At 40.1% G+C, this 23,820-nt stretch overlaps 1 protein-coding gene across 1 annotated transcript in view; it reads right to left on the bottom strand.

The window, feature by feature from the left end:
* The window catches only part of LOC120046735 (calcium-activated potassium channel subunit alpha-1-like), a 220,540-nt gene that overhangs the window by 29,987 nt on the left and 166,733 nt on the right, over positions 1 to 23,820 (bottom strand). Inside the window, exons 15-19 of the mRNA XM_038992204.1 lie at positions 23,500 to 23,609; positions 23,239 to 23,307; positions 22,038 to 22,124; positions 21,532 to 21,608; positions 1,392 to 1,485 (exon numbers count right to left, since the gene is read on the bottom strand). Of these exons, the coding sequence (XP_038848132.1) occupies positions 1,392 to 1,485; positions 21,532 to 21,608; positions 22,038 to 22,124; positions 23,239 to 23,307; positions 23,500 to 23,609 (437 nt within the window). The remainder of the gene's footprint in view (positions 1 to 1,391; positions 1,486 to 21,531; positions 21,609 to 22,037; positions 22,125 to 23,238; positions 23,308 to 23,499; positions 23,610 to 23,820) is intronic.

Raw genomic sequence — 23,820 nt, 5'->3', positions numbered from 1 at the left:
TATAGTATACATAACCAGATGGGTTTTTTTCTCCGCTTGTAGAAATAAAGTATCCCTGAGGCTAACCCAAACAATCCCCCCTTCTCCACAGCGCATACAGCCAGGCAGTCAGGCGATGCACCGTGTAGCTCTTAAAAGTAGTTCATATATGAAGGATCAGATCCACCTGTATATCCAGCAGTATTAACATGACTAACAGAGGAGGAGAATACAATAGGATAAACTTCAATGTCCCCGAGGGGGAAATTGGCTTAGACACACAGTACTGCTGTATACAAAATAAACACTGTACATTACACACTTTGGTGTGAGTCTGGTGCGTTAGCGTCCGTTTAGCTAAGGGATATAACATGAAAAGGCCTTAGTCTGAGTAACATTACAGATCCCCAGGTCTTCAACTACCTTCCCAGGAGCCAGGGAAACCTCCTAAAGTGGTACTGTAAAGCTCTGACACCACTTTGAAGCAAATCAAAAGAGGGCAAATGCCTGCTAAGAAAAATGTCCAGTCAAACAGATCAACGAAAACATGTGTAAATTATGTGACAAACAGGGACACTCCTTAGTTTTCTGCACAAAGGTGATTTCCTCATGTAAGAGGGTGAACAAATGTTTGTGGGTAACTGTAAAGTGTAGTATTATTATAACTTGCTCGGAAGTACCTTCAATTCAACTTACTTTTACACAAGTATATAGAGTAGTAATATACAGTAGAATTCCATCATGTTTTATACAGAGAGGTTTGGAGTTGTTCCATACACTGCTGCGCGACTTCTCTCTGACCTGGTTCATCTATTACCTTTCCCCTTTAATGATAAGGATTCTTCTATTCCCTCTAATGGCCTCATGTGTTGAATAACAGTCCCTATCACCCGTCAAAATCAATAAACACTCATTTAATTCCATGGGACAAGATAAAAGCAAGGTAGCATTTGATTTTCAGTTTGGATGGTGATGGTGCACATCACTCGTGGCCTTATGAACCAAAAATAGAACTCAAAGGGATCGCTACAATAGAGGAGTAGCCCCAGGCGATAGAACCACAGGAGCCTTTCTGATTGGTTGGTTATGTCATTAGTGTCACTGCTGTTTAAAGGCTCCAGTATATGTGGATGGGACAAGGAGGGTGACAGTTGAGGCCTTAAAACTAGAGTATTTCTCAAACAGATTATCATGGTCGGTCCGTCTGTTCCTCTCATTAAATAACTATTGAAGCTCTATGTGTCATTAACCGCTGATGAACTGACAGAGTAAAAATGCTTCTGCGTTAGAGAGTTCTGTCCCTTCTTTTTCTATGTCTCATTCCATGCAACACTTATCGTCACACAGTTGTTAGGTTAAAGAAATAGAAAATAATATTACTGATATATAGTGCTCTCTTGAAGTTGTCCTACCTCATCATTTTTGGTGAACCGTTGGGTGAGTTCCTTGTGTTTCCATTACGTTGTTTCTTTTTAGGCGACAGTGTCGAATGCTGCTCCTCTTCGACTGCAAGCACAGGCAAGAGTGTGAGGAACAAAGGAATGGCTGAGTGAGAACACTTACAGTAAGTCATACATTTACTGTATGTAAGTAACAACACCAAGACAACACAATCAGTTCAAAAGTCAGAGAAGATCCCAAAGAGAGGTTAGAATAAGGAATGGGAGACCAGGAGGTGAGAAAGGGGTGAGGAAAGGGTGAGGTGGGGTAAGGACAAGACAGGAGGGCACATGGTATGCAAGTACAACCTGACATGTTTGACAAACAGTCCAAAATCCCCAAAATGCAACTCAACCAAAATGCAGGTGCACATTGTCCGTGTGTGTGAACATAATGATCCAACATGCTGTAGTGCCATCCCCATCATGCTGCTGATATAATGTATCACTGACTTACTGTAAAACTGACTTAGTGTAAAATTACATTTCTGTAAAACAGACTTACTGTAAAACTTTGATAAGTGCTCATTTTAGCTCTTACTGTAGCTTTCATACTGTGCATAGAATATTCTATGACAAAAATGGCACAATACAGTACTGTACAAAAATCACCATAAAAACCAAGCCCACACTAGAAGGGCATTTACAAATGATACCTTCTCTTTTCCTTGTCAAACGTTTCTACTTTAATACTGTATATCTTGTTCTCGTTCTTTAGAAATATACAAATTGAAATTATCCTCATAAAGCAAACAATTGCTGAATCATTGTAGTTTAAAAATGCAGCATGGAATCAACCCATAGAATTAGCTAGGGCTCGATTCAATCCATAGCGTAATAGAAATTTAAAGGCAATGTTCCCGAGTTAGCGGAGACTGCATTCACGGTAAACACTGCATATGTCGGCTTAATCGGAAATCAATCTCGTTATAGTGCTGAACTTAAGCAATACGGATTGAATCGAGCCCCTAGTATCACTAAGAGTGTGTGACTGACTGTAACACATGCATTAACCCAGTATAGGCAAATATTATTTAAAATTCCATATGGCCATGTCCTATTAGCGACTACTCATTATATTAGAAACACTTAAGATGCTTCTACTGCCGGCTATGAAAATCACTCACAATATTCATTCATCTAATTAAGATAATAAAGCATAAATATCACGGAGATGACATCGGAAATATGGCCCCTTTGTTCTAATGTCTGAATGCATCTGAGGTGGCTGGTCTTTAGTTTCCTCTCGTCTCGGGGCCTGACGACATTGACTGCGATGCCCTTGGCTCGTGTAATTAGGTTGGTCTGAGTGCCAGTATGATTTATCCACCGCTCAGCTTCCCCTTGGACATTGTCTTTTAACACTACGTGAAACTACATGCACTGACCCAGGCTCTTCTCTTTGCGGAAAAATAAATGACAAGTTTCACCCTCGAGTAGAAATAAATTTAGCTGATGTCACATTTACACACAAAAAAAGGAAGAAGAAAAAACAGCTCCTCTGTGCCAGTTGAGTGAAAATAAAATTGAAGAGAAACAGCAAGTTGACAGCTTCTAACTAAGACTGTTACTAAAATCCTCTCATTGCATGTTAGCGTTTCTATTCACTTATCTTTAACACACAACTAGCCATGTTAGCAGCCATGTTGAGTTATAACGAGTTAGATATACAAAACCAGGACAACGTCCCAAATAGCACTCTATTCCCTATATAGTGCACTACTTTTGACCAGGGACCATAGTAGTGCACTAGGGAATAGGGTGCCGTTTGGGACGCACTCAGACAAAACCAGGAGAAGCAGCTAAGTGGTTTTAAATGATGTGTCAGACTGTCAACATGACACAACGTGTTTCAACCTGACCTTCCTTTACAAAGGAATCTAGAATGTAACTCCTACATTCAAATGAATAACATCTCAAATATCCTGGTCCTTTGAAGTTGGGCTACACGTTCAATCGCAACGCTGCTGGCATGTCTACCTACGACAGCATAATGGAAACAGGGACGAAGCACTGTAAGTAAGGGGCTTTCAGCAGAGTGGGATGCTGCTCACCCACACACAGACACACATACACACTGCTGGAGATGACTGGTCGTTTGTTCACATCTTCCTCAGTCAGTTTGTTCAATATTTAATAGCTCCCAGCTGACAGCTGCACACACTGGGTCATTAGTAAGGAATGCTACACATGCAACCACTCCACTCCACCCCAGCAGTACAGCAGCCTTAGCTTCAGTCACAAACATGTGTTGTGACGTTAGCTGTTGATCAGGGCCTAGCTAGCCTAGCCACAACGTGCCACACAGAGGCGAAACGAAAAGGGGGCTTGTAACCTCTCAACTCGAGCCTAGCAACAGCCTCACTCACAAACACATGCGTTATGATGCTAGCTAGTATTGTTGAGCCGGGCCTAGCTTGCCTAGCCACACCGTGCCGCAAGGAAGGGCAACACGAGGGGGCTTGCAATCTCTTCACTCAACCCCAGCCACGGTCTCAAACACATGCACCTGTGTGTTGTTATCTAGTAGTGGTGAGCAGGGGCCTAGTTACTGTAGCCTAGCTAGCCACACCATGCTGTGGTTCTATGTGAGAGGGCTTCTTACATGTACAGTGTCTCATGTTGAGCAGGGTGGCATTACTGGAGTGACTGGGCTGGTATCTGTATTTCACTGGCAGGCTGCGTGCCCTCTGGAGCCTGCTGGCCTCCTCTGCTGCCAGCCCCCCTGGTCCACCTGGTCCCCTCGCCACCCCGACCAGCTCTCTGGAACCCAGGAGGCTACGCCTCAGCCCTGAGGGCCCCCTGGAAGGCTGCAGGCTTCCTTTACGGTTGTTGACTAGAGGAACTGACCCAGAGCTGGACCCAGAGCCAGGCAGTACTATTCCACTGTGGGGCGTTGCTACGTTATGGTGGGTCGCGTTGGCCGTGGAGTTGTGGTTCAATTTAATAGACTTGTTCTGATAGGTTGACCTTTTGATAAGGGTGTTGTCTTTAACTGCCAAATAGAAAATAATGAAAATTAGCAAATAATAATAATCGCAGTTTATGAAATGTAGTCTGTCCTCAAATTAGTTACTATGGGGTTGAATTAAAATGACTTTATAATGGGTTGGATATCAGTGGATTTTTTTTTTCCCACAGTCGTGTCATTCATTATTATTTTAAGTACGGGATATGGCACAAGAATACTAACAGTTAAATAATTAAGGAGCTCATTGTTATTAAACACCACTTAACCAGTAGACTCTTAAAATGAAATGTTAGATATGACATTTACTTTGATATTCATAATAAACATGAATTAATCAACAGCAGGGCTTTCAGGTGTTACTTGGATTGTTGTACTATAAGAACAACGGTATGACAACGGACATTTACAACCAGTGTCTAAAAAGGAAAAATAGCATAATGCTGAATGAGGATAAACTAAACGTAGTTTATCACAATAAATCTAATAAATCAACCATTTTAATCCCTAATCAAAGCCGTTGATTTGTTTATTTACTTATCTAATTTCCTAGTGTTTAAAATAGACAACATTTGTAAATATGACTCAAATCTAACAATACCATCAGGAGGAAGATATTTCCACCTGGCCCAAAGCTAGCTGGGAACAGAAGCCAGTGAAGCCAGGGTGTAGAGATGATTATCTAACTGGTCAGCTGTCTAATACATTACCGTCCCAGCTCCAAACCTCCTGCATTCATCTGTCCCACGTCAAACCCACACAGCTTTACAGCAGGGACAACACATTGTGGCAGATGTGCTGGCTATCTAGGACCAATGATGTTCAATGCATTCTGAAAGTCTGAATACTCTTGTAAGTATGGTATCTGTTTTTTATTTGTAATACATTTGCAAACATTTCTAAAAACCTGTTTTTGCTTTGTAATTATGGGGTATTGCGTTTAGATTGATGAGGATGTTTAATACATTTCAGGATAAGGATGTAACGTAACAAAATGTGGAAAAAGTGAAGGGGTCAGAATACTTTCCGAATGCACTGTAAAATATTTGCCCTGGATTGCTGATTCTATGTATTGGCCATTGAGAGCCTTTGAAGACACCAGCCGGTATTGGCACTACCCAGTAGGATCAGTCCTCCATAGGACATTAATGTAATTCTACAGTATTATAATTAAATGTTTCAAGGATTTACCTGTATTTAAATATTTGTGTTGTTGTAGTGGGGACAGTAATATTAGTCACCTCAAAATTATACTTTAAGGAAAAGGTTTTTATATTTTGGATTTCTTTTGTTTAGCTCACATAACATAATTGAAAGTATGCCTTAAGCTGTAATAGAATTAACTTGGCAAAAATGAATATAGTCGTTTATAACTTCTATAGCTTCCAAAATAACATTTCTATAGCTTCCTAAAAATGTTTAACAATGGTGGGGGACTGCCAAGATGGAGGCACAGTGGTTTCAACATAGCGCCCCCAATCAGTCATCTAGTGTATGTATAAATCATTGTCTAGGGCCCTCAACTCTGTAGATGGTCTATAGTAATATTTTCTCACTGCACTATACCCCTCCTAAATAATGTAGAAGATTATGTGTTCTCATTGTCAACCCCCCCCCCCCCAAATGAAAACAATTGATCCAATAGCTATTTCCAAGTTCTCTTGAAATTCTCCAGACATAAGTGTTATCTGAGAACTAGAGTGCTATACTCTACAGTCCAGTGAACTCCAGAGATACCTTAGAGCCGTAGCACCATCTACTGCTCAAATTACAACTAATACTTAATGAAACATATAGTATTGGAATATAAAACTGAAAAAGAGGTATCGGTCTGTATTTTCCACAAATAAATATTTTTAAATCAATAAATAAAGTGATACAATAAAATGTCATCATGAGAGTTATACAAAGTTAATTTGCCTCATGTACCATGTTAGGCTTACTGTACAGCAATGTTTTTATCACAGGGCAACATCAGACAGACACTAGCCCCCCTCCCAAAGATACACAACCCAGTCCAGAGGGACATAATACATAGTCGCTTTATCAACATCAGTGGTTGAGGATGTGGTATTATTGAGCAGTGAAACACAGGAGTGACTGACAAGCAGGGTTGAGGTAAATGTATTTTAGTATTTTTCTTTTAACCTTTATTTGACTAGGCAAGTAGTTATTAACACATTTTTATTTATATTTAATGCAGTCAATCCAGGAAGTAAACTGGAATTCCAATTCCAATTTTTCTCCCATTAGAAAAATAACCATTAAGGAAAACTGGAATTGGAATTGAAGTGTACTTCCTGAATTAAAGAAATGAATTGAAATGGAATTGACCCCAACCCTACTGACGAGCAAACAGGAAAATATGAGGTAGACACAGTCAGAAGGATGGAGGCAGGGAATGGACAGGGGCCTGGGAGGGGGGTTAATGACTTAAGAAACAAATAAAAACATTAATTGAAATCAAAACTTACTTGATTTGATATATCCGTTATAGTTATTTTTTGCTGAGAAAAATGCAGATACAATGAGAGGTTACAGGGTTGTTGCAATGAGAGCAAATTATATAGGATAATAATACAGGTTATGACTGAAGGCTACAATGTTGGTTAGAAAGCCGCTGTTGGGTGGAATCTCTTTAAGACACTACTGAACTGTGGTGTGCCTTGAAGACCATATAGACAAAGCAATGGAAAAAAGAAAAAAATATTAAGAAAAATAAGAATGTTTCAATGATTTGCGGTGATGCCGTCAGCAAGCTGAAATTATGAATGGTTAACTTAAAATGATAAACCTTATTCTTACAGCGCAACGTAGTTGTAGTTACTGCATATACAGTACAGCATACATCGATGACAGAGGCCTATAGCAGAATGGTCTACATTTACAAAGGAAAGGTTTTCCCTACTCCCCTTGAAAAATAAATGGGATATCCCCGGTTCCACAGGATTGCCTGGGAACATCTGGATGCATGGAAGTTACTTTCTGTGAGTCAGTGATTCGGCTTTTGGACCCAGAGAAAGTACATGTTCATAAGTACCTTACGCATTGAATCCCCATCCCTGTATAGTACAATATAAAGGTCAGGCTTTGGGCTAAAGGCAGGAGGACTGTGACAGGACATGTTCAACCAGGGAGCATGCTGGTCCTGGCATCTGTCGCCTGCGATCGGCCGGCACAGGTCTAAGAGACTAGCATCTGTCCCCCAGCGAGGGGGGGGCAAGAGGGAGTGAGAAATGGGGAGAGAGGGAGAGAAGAGAGGGAGAGGAAGGGTGAGAGAGAGGAGGAGAGAGGGGGCCCTGGGGGAGGAGAGAGCGAGCGAGAGATGGGGAGAGAAGAGAGGGAGGGAGAGAGAGAGGAGGAGAGAGGGGGCCCTGGGGGAGGAGAGAGCGAGCGAGAGATGGGGAGAGAAGAGAGGGAGAGGAAGGGAGAGAGAGAGGGGGAGCGAGGGTGCTCTGGGTTGCCTAGCGGTTAGGAACTGTCACCCTGAGTTTCATGACAACCGGTAGCACTCCCAAAAAAAAGAAAATGCAAACATAATTTCCATGTCAGCCTGCGTAAGTCCCTGCCCTCAGCGTACCGCACACCGTGCAGACAGTGACTCTGGAGCATTCTCTGCTATCTTATCCATGCAGCCAGACTACGGCTAGTCAGCTGGTCACATCCACAACAGCCATGGAAGACATGATGCAGCTGGAGGGGAGAGGATAGCCCCAGAGATGTAACTATGTGCTGCAGATCTGCTTTTGCTTAAACAAATTTGGACTGACTTAATATATCAAAGTAACATGTAACAACACATTGCATATTCTGCTCTTCTCAGGACTTATTTTCCCCCGACACAAACAACAACATGCACTAGTGTCGGGTGATGATGTCATGCGCCGACACCTCAGAGAGATATAAAATGCCTGAGTTTTCAGGAACAAAGCTCCCTTGGTTCCATGTCAGTGTCCCTGTCTGTAGGGGCTTGTTTCTTGGCAAGCTGGGTTGTGTGTCTTACAGCCCCGGCTCTTAAAGCATCTAAGTGATGAGTGATCCAGGTCACTAGTAAATGTACCACATAGGCCACAGCATTATGAAACTCTTCAACAATGTCCAAATAATAAAGGCAAGGAGAATTGGTTTTGTCCATCCAAAATATCAAAATATTAGCAGAAATATAGAATTTTGTCAATAAACTCATTCATAAGCTTATTCAAATGTAAGAGATGTACTGCAACCAACTAAAAACATTTCATAATTCAATAAAATAATGATACATCATTTCATACCCATCTTGAAAGAATCCATATAAATTATACATTTTGAAAACAACAACAAAGCCGTAAATTATCTGACGCTAAAGTAAAACCAAAATACAAACTATGAAGAAACACCAGCACAACACACGCTAGACTAACATAGCATGCTCTAGAAGACAACTACCATCTTCACTAGTAGCAGGACAAAGACACTACACAATACCTAAAATCATAACACGAATATCCAACAACATCAACAATCACGCCAGTAGCTAACAAAACTGCCATATTCAAACTATCGATTCCTTTTAAACCATACAGAAAACACACGAGCCAGACTTTGTACCACATGAACATACATACAGTGAACATCACGAACATGGATAACACATGCTGTGTCACGGTGACAACTTACAGGCACATAAAGTGGTTGAGCAATCATTAAGAGAGACAGGAGAGAGAGGGAAGCCACGCTGCTGAAGGGTGTCCTTTGTGTTACTATCATGATGCACATTGGCTGACATGCAAGAGCAGTCACACTCTGAATGGCCGCAATCAAAACAACATGCCAGCATCATTCTCTTGTAGACGGACATCTTGGCTACAGTCATGGGACGGTAGGGTGGTTGGTTGGTTGGATGGCAGGATGAGAGGAGGAGAGGAAAGGCAGCAGGTTAATGGCAACGCAAGGTTATTCTGTACATAGGGAGGAGGATGGGGCTGGGGGATACTTGGGAAGGGAGTAGCTGGGGAGTCAGACTCTAACTACCACGTCACTGACTGGTACTACTATTCTATCATCTAAAACTGACCAATGTAGCTAAATCCTATTGTGGGCTTTAGTTTGAAAACATTCATTGATGCTAACTTGTGTTCTTATGCACATAAAATGAGGATCTTCAGTCAGTCGCTATCTTCTGAGACTAGTGGATGTAAATATCAAAGGGTCAATGATGACACTCAAGGTCATGGATGATAGATGTCCTGAGGTGAAATACACTGTACTCAATACTAAAATATAAAAGGTGAGTGGATGGGTTACTGTATTCAGTGTGTAGTGTATCACAGTTATAGTATCACAGTTACACCAAAGGTATATCACATGATATAGTATGCAGCCTAAAGATTTAAATAAAACAGTTTGCTGGTTTTGTGATGAACATGAACTGTAAGCATTTGACAACCCAAGCAAAGCAGGACTGTGGAATCTCAATGTTATGCCAAAGGCTATAACGCTACAGTATATCTTTGTCATCTTGACATAGATCCTCAGAAAAGTTCACATGATGTAGCCACTGGATGAGATGTTAGCCACATACAGTACAGTACACACGTAAGAGGATGGGACTGGGTACTGGTTTGGCCTGCATGGGAAAGAATTGGGTTCACTTTGTTGGATTCGTAAAAAGTGAAGGTGTAGTGACTTTTGGGTAGAAAAAAATGGCACCTTCAGATTTCAAATGGTGCTGTAATGTAACAATTACTAGTTTATAGAGTTTGGAGGACATCTGGTGGTTAGTTGCAGTAGAACTGCTTCTTTTTCTACAGAAGTCAAATACAGTATCATGTAAATACCACTCTAAAAAAAGGTAATTGAGAGGTTCTTTGTCAGGTGTGATGGTGATAAGTGTAACAATAGTTTTTGCATTTCAGGAAGGGTTCTTTACTGCTGTGATGGTTGTGAAGGACCATCCTTTTCCTTCCCCCCCAACATGAATGCCTTTATGCCATGAAGTACTACACTGTTAAAAGGTTCCTCTAATTTTTACTCATTCCGGGGTTTTTCTTTATTTTTTACTTTTTTCTACATTGTAGAATAATAGTGAAGACATCAAAACTATGAAATAACATATGGAATCATTGAGTAACCAAAACAAAAAGTGTTAAACAAATCAAAATATATGATATATTTGAGATTCTTCAAAGTAGCCACCATTTGCCTTGATGACACCTTTGCACACTCTTGGCATTCTCTCAACCAGCTTCATGAGGTAGTTACCTGGAATGTATTTCATTTAACAGGTGTGCCTTGTTAAAAGTTCATTTGTGGAATTTCTTTCCTTCTTAATACGTTTGAGCCAATCAGTTGTGTTGTGACAAGGTAGGGGTGGTATACAGAAGATAGCCCTAATCGGTAAAATACCAAGTCCAATCCATCATTACTTTAAGACGTGAAGGTCAGTCAATCCGGGAACATTTCAAGAAATGTGAAAGTTTCTTCAAGTGCAGTAACAAAAAACATCAAGCCCTATGATGAAACTAGCTCTCATGAGGACCGCCACAGGAAAGGAAGACCAAGAGTTACCTCTGCTGCAGAGGATAAGTTCATTAGAGTTAACTGCACTTCAGATTGCAGCCTAAATAAATGCTTCACAGAGTTCAAGTAAATCTCAGTTCAACAGTTCAGAGGAGACTGCATGAATCAGTCCTTAATAATGGTCGAATTGCTGCAAAGAAAACACTACTAAAGGACACCAATAAGAAGAAGAGACTTGCTGGGACAAAGGAACAATAGCAATGGACATTAGACCGGTGGAAATCTGTCCTTTGGTCTGATGAGTCCAAATTTGAGATCTCTGATTCCAACCGCCGTGTCTTTGTGAGACGCAGAGTAGGTGAACGGATGTGTGGTTCCCACCGTGAAGCATGGACGAGGAGGTGTGATTGTGTGGGGAGGCTTTTGTGGTGACACTGTCTGTGATTTATTTAGAATTCTAGGCACACTTAACCAGCATGGCTACCACAGCATTCTGCAGAAATACGTCATCCAATCTGGTTCGCGCGGAGTGAGACTATCATTTGTTTTTCAACAGGACAATGACCCAAAACATACCTCCAGGCTGTGTAAGGGCTATTAGATCAAGAAGGAGAGTGATGGAGTGCTGCATCAGATGACCTGGCCTCCACAATCACCCGACCTCAAGCCAATTGAGATGGTTTGGGATGAGTTGGACCGCAGAGTGAAGGAAAAGCAGCCAACATGTGCTCAGTATATGTGGGAACTCCTTCAAGACTGTTGAAAAAGCATTCCTCATGAAGCTGGTTGAGAGAATGACTGCCTGGTTGACTGCCTCGCCTGGTTCACCAACTACTTCTCTGACAGAGTTCAGTGTGTCAAATCAGAGGGCCTGTTGTCTGGACCTCTTGCAGTCTCTATGGGGGTGACACAGGGTTCAATCCTCGGAACGACTCTTTTCTCTGTATACATCAATGATGTCGCTCTTGCTGCTGGTGATTCTCTGATCCACCTCTATGCAGACGACACCATTCCGTATACTTCTGTCCCTTCTTTGGACACTGTGTTAACTAACCTCCAGACGAGCTTCAATGCCATACAACTCTCCTTCTGTGGCCTCCAACTGCTCTTAAATGCAAGCAAAACTAAATGCCTGCTCTTCAACCGATTGCTGCCCACACATACCCACCCGTCCAGCATCACTACCCTGGACGGTTCTGACTTAGAACATGTGGACAACTAAAAATACCTAGGTGTCTGGTTAGACTGTAAACTCTCCTTCCAGACTCACATTAAGCATCTCCAATCCAAAATGAAATCTAGAATCGGCTTCCTAATTCGCAACAAAGCATCCTTCACTCATGCTGCCAAACATACCCTAGTAAAACTGACTATCCTACCGATCCTTGACTTTGGCGATGTCATTTACAAAATAGCCTCCAACACTCTACTCAGAAAATTGGATGTAGTCTATCACAGTGCCATCCGTTTTGTCACCAAAGCCACATATACTACCCACCACGGCGACCTGTATGCTCTCGTTGGCTGGCCCTCGCTTCATATCCGTCGCAAACCCACTGGCTCCAGGTCATCTATAAGTCGTTGCTAGGTAAAGCCCCGCCTTATCTCAGCTAACTGGTCACCATAGCAGCACCCACAAACAGCACGTGCTCCAGCAGGTATATTTCACTGGTCACCCCCAAAGCCAATTCCTCCTTTGGCCGCCTTTCCTTCCAGTTCTTTTCTGCCAATGACTGGAACGAACTGCAAAAATCACTGAAGCTGGAGACTCATATCTCCCTCACTAGCTTTAAGCACCAGCTGTCAGAGCAGCTCACAGATCACTGCACCTGTACATAGCCAATCTGTAAATAGCCCATCCAACTACCTCATCACCATATTGTTATTTATTTTGCTCCTTTGCACCCCAGTACCGCTACTTGCACACTCATCTTCTGCACATCTATCACCCCAATGTTTAATTTGCCATACTGTAATAATTTTGCCACTATGGCCTATTTATTGCCTCACCCCCCTTATCCTACCTCATTTGTACACACTGTATATAGACTTTCTCTATTGTATTATTGACTGTATGTTTGTTTATTCCATGTGTAACTCTGTGTTGTTGTTTGTGTCGCACTGCTCTGCTTTATCTTGGCCAGGTTGCAGTTGTAAATGAGAACTTGTTCTCAACTGGCCTACCTGGTTAAATAAAGGTGAAATAAAAAATAATAATAATAAAAATGTCAAAAAATGCCAAGAGTGTGCAAAGCTGTTATCAAGGTATGGGTGGCTACTTTGAAGAATCTAATATATTAAATATATTTTGATTTGTTTAACACTTTTTTGGTTACTACATGATTCCATATGTGCTATTTCATAATGTTTATGTCTTCACTATTATTCTGCAATTTAGAAAATAGCACAAATAAAGAAAAACCCTTGAATGAGTAGGTGTGTCCAAACTTTTGACTGGTACTGTAACTGTCAACCAGCTGTCAGTAACTTACTGTACTTTACCTGGACTTTTCTGATTACAAGATAGCGTAATATTAGTTGACATCTGCTAAGCATTCTTTGTGGTGAACACACTTGGGACCTCACCTGGCCGCAAACAGACCTTCCTGCCACACTATCAGGTCAGTGAGAGTGACAGAGGTCAGCCACAGTAAGTTCCTGTGAATTTTACAATAACTACTTGAAGCAGGCTGACAGTAAAATATTGAAAAATAAACATGAACTACAGTACCTGGTGACCAACTGCCATTAAGTTACTGGAAAATGCACAGTAACCTTAACCCTTATGGAAAAAACACATGAATTTAACATGTGAACACGTGATCCTTTGTGATCACTTGTGATTTAATGTGAAGTTAATGTGATAACGTGATAGCATGTGACAACATGTGATAACATAAAACTACACATGACAACATGTGAGAACATGATCTCATATGAAATTAATGTGAAATAAATGTGACAACATGGGGATGCAAAATTTCAACATGTGAGAACATGAAACTACAAGTGACAACGTGAGCACATGTGAGAACACGATTTCATGTGAAATAAATGTGACAACATGAGGATGCAACATTTAAACATGTGCAAACATTAGAACTACACGTGACAACATTTGAGCATGTGAAAACATGATCATGTGAATTTGTTTTTACATCATGGGGATGCAACATTTCAACATGTGATACCATTAATTACATGTGACAACATTTGAGCACATGTGAAAGCCTATATGTCAAATGCCATTTAGAATACTTTAAAAGGCATTATTGACATTCATTCAATTTAAACAGTCATGGTTCCCTGCAGCTTTTGTCTAGTTCCCAGTTTGTTTCAGGGATGACCCCAAGGATGTTTTTAGGACGTTCTCAGAATGTTGTGTTATGGTTTCCTATAGGTTTTTGTCTAAAATACAGTAAATCTAAAACTAGTTACTCTATTTTACAGCTAAATTAAGGTGTTATGTTAAAGGACTGTATACTGCAGAGATTGGCTATATATTTATTGCCAATAATACATTTCTGCATGTTGCCTAAAGTTGCAGTACAAATAAAGTAAACATGCACAACAACTTAAGTGTTATTTCTATAAAATGACAGTATTTGCTATATTCTGATTTCAATTACTGTAAAATCTTGTATAATTTTGTACTGTGAACACATTTGGGAAAAGCTGCCCAGAATCAAGTAAATAATTGTTCAATTATCAACACCAGCGTAACATCAACATAAAACTATGCAGGCCTTAAGGACACTACAGTATACATTTGGGGATTTTAACTTGCAACCTCTTGGTAGGGAGTGCATCGATGTTTCTGCAGTGCCAGCAGGGTCATACTAATTACTTGGAACATATTTTTATTACATTTTTTATCTAACTAGGCAAGTCAGTTAAGAACAAATTCTTATTTACGATGACGACCAACATATACTAACACACTCAAAAAATAAGGGTATGGTTAAGGTACAGTGTTGTTCCTTGGCGTACAAAAAGGTCAAAGGTACACATATAAACTCACATGGTACAGTTTATATTTTGAATATAAGGTACAATCATTATTACACTTTAAAATATAGGTGGGGCAGAGATGTGCAGTATTTCTGTTACATGTATTTGAAGTATGTATTTCAATTACTTCTGAGTATTTTGTATTACACTGGGCTGAACTATACTCCAATGTATTTTGTAACAACATACTTTTGAGTGCTGTAATTTGTATTTTGAAAATATAAAATACTTTTCTATACCATTTATTTTTTTATAGTGGTTCACCATTTTGTGGCCACCTTTCACCCTGCATTGGTATCAGAATTCTGATGGCACTATGGTGGGATAAGACCTTCTGCTACATGTACTAAATATAAATGTGTATGTAAACATGTACAATTGCAAAGCATGCTGAGTATTATTCTAATGAGCCCTGCTACAAAAGAACGTTCGGTCGAGAAGGGATACAGCTTTTGTCAAAATTGACTTTTCGGAGCAGGTTTTGGAAAGTTTACGCATCAGGTTAATTTAATTAACGTAGCAGGTTAGGATAATTAGGTTAAACTGTATCCCATCTAGACATTACCCCAAAATAAGGCCAATAATAATAATAATAATACCCAGTGTGCTTTGCAGTTCATTTTGGTTCATTTTCACATACATTTACATTTTGTCATTTAGCAGACACTCTTATCCAGAGTGACTTACAGTCAGTCATTTAACTAAGGTAGATAAACAACAACATATCATATCAAGTAAAATTTTCTGTAACCGGTACTGAGAATGCTGTTGCTGTACACCCCATCTACTTGTAAATGTATTTTTGGATTTTAAAATACAAACTACATGTATTTCAATAAAATACATTTCAAAATAAAAGTATTTTGTAGAATATTTTGATACGTTGATCTTTATGGAAGTTTGTAATTGTATTCTGTAATTTTTTACCCATCACTGTGTGGTGGAAAAGTACTGGTTGGGGCTCAATAGCATATTTGGGGGAGTGGTCAAATGTTGGCCATTAGCCAATTGCTGTTTCCCAATGACTTTAAAGCACCTGAATGCATCCAACTGGTATTTCTGACTTCACAATTGGTAAATTCCCACCTCCCACATGGTTACTAATGCAGTACCATATTGAATATATTGGTTAGAAAAATGTACCATTGTACTAGATTCTCTGCACATGTACCCTTTTTGTACACCAGGGAACAACATTGTACTGTAACCATACATACTTTCATATTTGATAGTGTGTGGAGATATGTTCATGTTAACAAATAACCATCTGGTGTGCCTCCAGAGACATTAATGCACTCCCGACAAAAAGGTTGCAAGTTCAAGTGCCAAGAGCATTTATGCACACAGGGCTAGATTCTATAAGATCTGCACTAATGGACACCTGCATAGTGGTTGTTTTGGCAGTGTTGGAGGTGGAACTGCATTAGAGCTGTCAAATCCCCAAGCAGTTCCCTGCCTTATACCCAAAGAGGACATTGCAATTGGCTGCACAGAGCAGTTTGGAACACCGGACTGTGCTATGTAATCTACAGCTCAATTAGGCTGATAGAATTTTTATTTTTTATTTTAGTTTCATTATTTCTATATAGCCTACACTTTCTCATTATGAAATTCTAACGTGATTAGGATGGGTGTGGCTTTGTGACAATGACCACATGAGCAGCCGCTCACCGATTTGACAGGTCTAATGAGTTACAACTCCAACACCTCCATATTTATTTTACCTTTATTTAACTAGGCAAATTCTTACTTGCAATGACGGCCTACCAAACCTGGATGCCAATTGTGCGCCGCCCTATGGGACTCCCAATCACGGCCGGTTGTGATACAGCCTGGATCACCAATATGCTTGATCTGATTGAATCTAGGCCTTAATGTCAAGTGTCCCTAAGCACTGCTACTTTTTCATTGGTGTTCGTTGGTCAGATAATCGCACGATTATGGTTGCGTCCAAAGTGTGCTAACGAATGTTGAGGTCAATTCAAAAATGATCATTTTTGTGTTTTCGGAACTCTTTAAATTACATTTTACATGTGAAAACGTGAAAAACGGTGTTTTTGGAACACGTCACGTGACATTTAACATGTGAAAATATGTTTTTGGGAACAATTCACTTGTGACATTCCACATGTGAATATGTGAAAACATGTTTTTGTGACATTTCACGTGAAATTTTTTGTTTTTGGAACACTTCACATTAGTTATCACATGCAATTTCATGTGTTATTGCTGTTCAGCTAAAGTATGACCCTAACTGATCGTTGAACAGACAAACTCTGGATTTTAAGTACACTGAACTTTCTGCTGCACCACAAAGTCTGTAGCATTGCCATACATATTCATTACCTATAATACATCTCTGCACTCATCATTGATTTAATTTACTTACAGTATTTCAGCAATTTGAGGGTTTTCTGTATAGCTGTCTAATGTTGGTGGGGCATATTATTCTGTTTTAATGTCACACCTGAATCACTATGATAAATATAATAGTTTTTCTTCGATTGTATATTTAACAAAGCTGAGATTTAGGCCTAATAACAATGGGTTAACTGCCTTGTTCAGGGGCAGAACGACAGATTTTTACCTTGTCAGCTCGGGGATTCGATCTTGCAACCTTTCGGTTACTAGTCCAACGCTCTAACCACTAGGCTACCTGCCGCAATGGAAAGCATTCTCACATAGGTGTTTGTTTTGTCCAGGTGAGAAAGGGCACTGTGGAGTGCGATTGAGATTACGTCAGCGAATTGGAGTGGGTCTAGGGTTTCCAGGAAGATTCTGTTGATGTGAGCCATGACCAGCCTTTCAAAGCACTTCATGGCAACCGATGTGAATGGCATGGGGCCGTAATCATTTAGGCAGGTTACCTTCGTTTCCTTGGGCACAGGGACTATAGTGTTCTGCTTGAAACATGTAGGTATTACAGACTCGTTCAGGGAGAGGTTGAAAATGTCAGTGAAGACACTTGATAGTTGGTCTGCGCATGCATTGAGTACAAGTCCTGGTAATCCGTCTGGCCCAGGGGCTTTGTGAATGTTGACCTGTTTAAAGGTTTTGTTCACATCGGCTACCGAGAGCGTTATCACACAATCGTCCAGAACAGCTGGTGCTTTCATGCAAGCTTCAGTGTTGCTTGCCTCAAACCGAGCATAAAAGGCATTTAGCTCGTCTGGTAGGCTCGCGTCACTGGGCAGCTCGCATATGGGTTTCCCTTTGTGATCCGTAATAGTTTTCAAGCCCTGCCACATTCGACGAGCGTCAGAGCCGGTGTAGTAGCATTCAATCTTAATCCTGTATTGACGCTTTGCTTGTTTGGTGGTTCGTCTGAGGGCATAGCGGGATTCCTTATAAGCGTCTGGATTAGTCTCCCACTCCTTGAAAGCGGCAGCTCCAGCCTTTAGCTCAATGCGGATGTTGCCTGTAATCCATGGCTTCTGGTTCGGATATGTACGTAAAGTCACTGTGGGAACAACGTCGTCAATGCACTTATTGATGAAGCCGATGACTGAGGTGGTGTACTCCTCAATGCCATTGGATGAATCCCGGAACATATTCCAGTCTGTGCTAGCAAAACAGTCCTGTAGTGTAGCATCCGCGTCATCTGACCACTTCCGTATTGAGCGAGTCACTGGTACTTACCGCTTTAGATGTTGCTTGTAAGCAGGAATCAGGAGGATGGAATTATGGTAAGATTTGCCAAATGGAGGGCGGGGGAGAGCTTTGTATGTATCTCTGTGTGTGGAGTAAAGGTGGTCTATGATTTTTTTCCCCCTCTGGTTGCACATGTGACATGCTGGTAAAAATTTGGCCAAACTGATTTAAGTTTGCCTGCATTAAAGTCCCCGGCCACTAGTAGCGCTGCTTCTGGGTGAGCATTTTCTTCTTTGCTTATGGCCTTATAGAGTTGGTTGAGAGCGGTCTTAGTGCCAGCTTTGTTCTGTGGTGGTAAATAGATGGCTACGAATAATATATTAGAGAACTCTCTTGGTAGATAGTGTGGTCTACAACTTATCATAAGGTACTTCTTTAAGACTTCTTTAATATTAGACATCGCGCACCAGCTGTTATTGACAAATAGACACACACCCCCACCCCTCGTCTTACCAGAGGTAGCGTCTCTGTTCTGCCGGTGCATGGAAAATCCCGCTAGCTCTATATTATCCGTATCGTCGTTCAGCCACATCTCGTAAAACATAAGATGTTACAGTTTTTGATGTCCCGTTGGTAGGATAATCTTAATCGTAGGTCATCAATTTTATTTTCCAATGATTGCACGTTAGCAAGAAGAACGGATAACAGTGGGAGTTTATTCACTCAGCTACGGACTCTCAGAAGGAGGCGAGAATCTGGGCCTGTTCCAGTGAAAGCAAGATATCCTTCTCGTCGGACTCGTTAAAGGAAAAAGTTTCTTCCAGTCCGCGGTGAGTAATCGCTGTTCTCATGCCCAGAAGTTATTTTCGGTCATAAGAGATGGTAGCAGCAACATTATGTCCACAATAAGTTAAAAAAAATAAGTTACACAAATCGCAAAAAAACTAACAAAACAGCACAATTGGTTGGGAGAATGTAAAACGTCAGCCATGTTCTTCGGCGCCATCTTTGGTTCACTCCAAAGTAATCAGAATGAAGCAGCAAACTGTCCCTTACAGCAATAATACCTTAATCAAGCTCTAAAAATACAGTAATAAAACTTTTTGAATATTTACCGAATTTTCACTGCAACCAGTAGCCAGAAAATGTTGAACAGTGTAATGAAGAACCCTCTGGTTCTGTCAATGTAATTAAGAACTATACACATGGTTATACCAAGAGTTATTCGAAGAACTGATGTAAAAAGGCCAAAAAAGGGTTCCTTACAGGGACAAAAAAATATATATAATTGGTACTAACTAGCACCCTTTTTTTCTCTCGTGTACCACAGGAAAAATAATTGTTATGTAATTGGACTCGTTTAAGGCAACATTGTATATTTGGCTTCATCAAATACTTAAGGTTGACGGGTATTTACCCTAATGTATATATCGACAAATCGACCAATCATCACGTTTTTTGTGTTCTCCTTGACCTGAGCGTATAGCGTGCAAATGAGATGTGAGTGAACGTGAAGGATGCAGGCAGAAGTGTCCACCATCGCCACATGCAACATGTGCAGTACACTCAACAATAACAAAAAGATCGAACTCAAGGGTAGCAGGCTGTACTACGGAGGGTAGGGGTAGGGCACCTATATTACTCACAATAAAGCACTATACGTGAACAGTTAAAACATTGTTTCATGTTCCAAGGCAGCAGAAAGAGAATACATCAAACATTAGCGTCAGTATATATGGTCATCAAAGTTATATGAGACAAGCCTCTTTAGACTAGGCACAATATAGAAGAAGCCTGTTTGAAATCTTGAAAGGAGAAAATAAAAACAGATTTAAGACAGATCACACTGTTTTTGTTGTTGTCATGACTGGTCCCAGATCTGTTCGCACTGTTTTGCCAACTTCTATAGTCATTGCAATGCCAAACATGACAGATCTGGGACCAGGCTATATGTTTCTATATCCTCATTCTCTTTATTGAGTGCTACATTAAATATGAATAAATATGCGACCCAAATGGCCACCTATTCCTTATTGTGTCCACTACTTATGACCAGGGCCCTGTGAGATCTGGTCAAACGTAGTGCACTATATAGGGAATAAGGTGTAATTTGGGAGTCAACCTAAGAACATAGATGGTGATTTATTTTCTGTACACAGTTATTTCTGCACTCGATGGTTGTTTAAAGTAATCATATAGTCTTTCCTGAGGCAGAGGTTACAGGGTTTTATCCTGTGGATTATTAATAAAGGACATAACTGGTTTAGACAAATGGCTATGTAGATTGTGTAAAGACAATGGCTATGTTCCAAATGGCATCCTATTCCCAATATAAGGCATTACTTTTGACCATAGTTCTATGGGCCCTGGTCAAAAGTAGTGCACTATAAAGGGAACAGGGTGTCACATGTGACACAGACAATGTAGTGGCGCTGTTTATGCTAATGTTGGGCTCTGCTCAAACCTCTAAACAAATACCCGTCAACGGGCATCTGAAGAGGTGTTTATTCAACAACTTTGGTAGTTATTCTACATTAATAATATCTAATAATTATAGAAATGTGTATAGTAGAACATACAGTACAGTATAATACATGTACAGTATACACATTGTTCAAATATATTTTATTTAAAAAACATACTAACACCTCGATCACACCGACAGCGTCATTGCATTTTGGTACACGAGAAGTACATTCATTTCCAACGCAACGATGCGCTTGCCTTGCAGCATTGCATCGCAGAGGCAGTTGCAGTGCGTTCTGTGTGGTGCATACGTTGGATTTATCGAACGTATGCGTCAAACTGTATGCGTAGACGGCTTAACAGAAACGGTATCAGAGATTGAATGTTGAACTTTTGTTGCACACATATCCAGGTGATGCTGCGCACCATTTTGCACAATAACAAAGTAGGTGTGATCGAGGCGTAAGGCACAGTTTTATACAGTATCGACATACGCATATTAAAATATGCATGTGCATTAAAGACAAAGCTCAATAAATATTGTTATTAATTAAAGAACAGTAAATAAATACTTACATCGTTTGCATCCACATTTCTTTATCCTTTTGGGATCTGTGATGTCATCGTGACAAGCTTTGCAGTAAAAAAGTGCCCTAAGAAAACAGCACAAACATATTTCAGTATTAAATCATTAGTAAGACTAGTTTGATGTCAAACTGTATTTGGGGGCTTTCTGTCTCTTCTAACAGAGGCAATTAGGTACATTTTCCTACATTTGCAGTACATTTTATCCTGATGCCTAGTCACCTTACCCCTGTACATATTTCCCTCTATCACTCCACTATCCCTGCACATTGGAAATATGGTACTGGAACTGACCCTGTATATAGTATACTTACTTACTTCATTGTGTTCTTCTTATTTCTTATTTCTATATCTTGCGTGTTTTTGTTCTACCTTGTTATTTTTTGTGCATCATTGTTATTGATTACTGCATTGCTGGGTTTGGAGCTTGCAAGAAAGGCATTTCACTGTACTTGTGCATGTGACATTAAAACTTGAAACTCAAAACATTTACATACCTCTTTACTTCTTTGGCATCGCTGGCGATAAAGAACCCCAGGGTTCCTTCCTGCATCTTCACATGGTTCCCAGGGTTGATGAGGGTGCTGTTGTCAATACAAACAAATATACATGGTCATCAATGAGGAGAATCTTTCTGTTACATTTAACATCCTAATGCACTAATCACAAGGAATGGTACACATGGTACGCCTTTCGGACAAACACGGTTTGGTGAGGTACTGTAGTTCCTGGGAATCAAGCTAAAAACTGGTATTATAAAATGGCTGCCATCACCCAATGATAATTAAACAGTGACAAGTAATGATTAGAGAACCTCCACCTATAGAGAATGGAAGGGACAATATGAGCATCCTCAGAGCTAAACCAGTGGCCAAAACGGGTTGTAATGACACCATTTCAACCAGCTTTGTCAGCTGGGAAGATGCTTGTATACTAACTAGCCAGATCACCCCAGAACTGTTTGTGTACAAACAGCACAAACAGATTTGGGGCGATCAGGCTATTTGTATAAACCTGATGGTGCAGTAAACAAGCACTGGCTCTTTAAGAGGAACATACACGCCACATCAATCCTCAGTAATTAGGTTAAGATGGTAGATGGCAATGTTTTCAGTCTTTAATGATTTTAGATGGAAAGTAGTCATTGATGTTTCTTTTCCATTGAGACTGTGACAGTAATTAGGCCAAACACACCAGCCATGCTGTAATAAAAGAAGAGTTAATTGCATAATTTCACACCTGCATACACATCAAACAGTAATCTGAAATTGGATGGTGGAAACATCAAACTATAAATATGAATACAAATCTTAATAACAAATGTGACATGGATGACTGTGGGTGTGTTTGAAAGTATTGAAGGTAAAAATAAAGAATATGGATGTCGGGGGCATACCACTTTCTTTGTCAAACTTTGTCAACTATCTGTAAACCATAAAGTGTGTCAAAAATGCTAATTAGTGATGAGTACTGTGTATTAAGTTGAAGTTGAAATCCATTACAATAGATCACAGTCTGGACAGCTGTATTGTCATGGCAGTCTGGATATTGAGGTTTGCATGTAAAGATCTGGCAAATGGACAACCTGCATTGTGCTGCATACGACTTGGTTCAACATGATTTTTACAATACAATTTCTGACAAACATCACATTGTACAATTGGCAATGTACAACACACAAGTAGGAGTGAACTTTACCTGCTTTCCCTTATATCAGACTTGTACTCGATAGCAATCAGTAGCAGCTTCAGCTTCACATAGCAGAGCCTAGAGAGGAGCATTCAAAATCAGAAATATTTATACACAATCAAAAGGATGAGTAGGAGAGAGAAAGACAGACAGATGTAGAGAAAGAAAAGGAGAGAGAGGGATAGAGATAGAGAAAAAAGAAAAAGATAGAGGGGGAGAGAGAATATACTTGATATAGTAGGGTACTTCAGAAACGAGGGTCATACTTACTCACAAATGGTCGGGAAGGATAAGCCCACAAAGGCACTAGACAGGTACTCAGTGTACATTTCATTGGCTACTCCTTCCAGGTAATACTTCTGCCACGTGTCCTCTTCAATCTGAAACAATAACAGATAAAACATGGCTTGCAAAGGTACAGTATGTTATCATAAACATATTTCACTCGCACAAAAGTTAACAAAGTGACCATAAAGCAAATAACACTTTAAGAGTATTTAAATCTATGGTGTAAACTTAAATATAAGACAAGTATTTTGAAATTGCAAATACAGTCAGACAAAGTGTGAACATTACTGTACTAAAGGCTGT

The sequence above is a fragment of the Salvelinus namaycush genome, chromosome 4 (assembly GCF_016432855.1).
Source record: "Salvelinus namaycush isolate Seneca chromosome 4, SaNama_1.0, whole genome shotgun sequence".
Lineage (NCBI taxonomy): Eukaryota > Metazoa > Chordata > Actinopteri > Salmoniformes > Salmonidae > Salvelinus > Salvelinus namaycush.
Note: the sequence above shows the minus strand (reverse complement) of the source record. Positions and strands in the feature narration are given on the sequence as shown.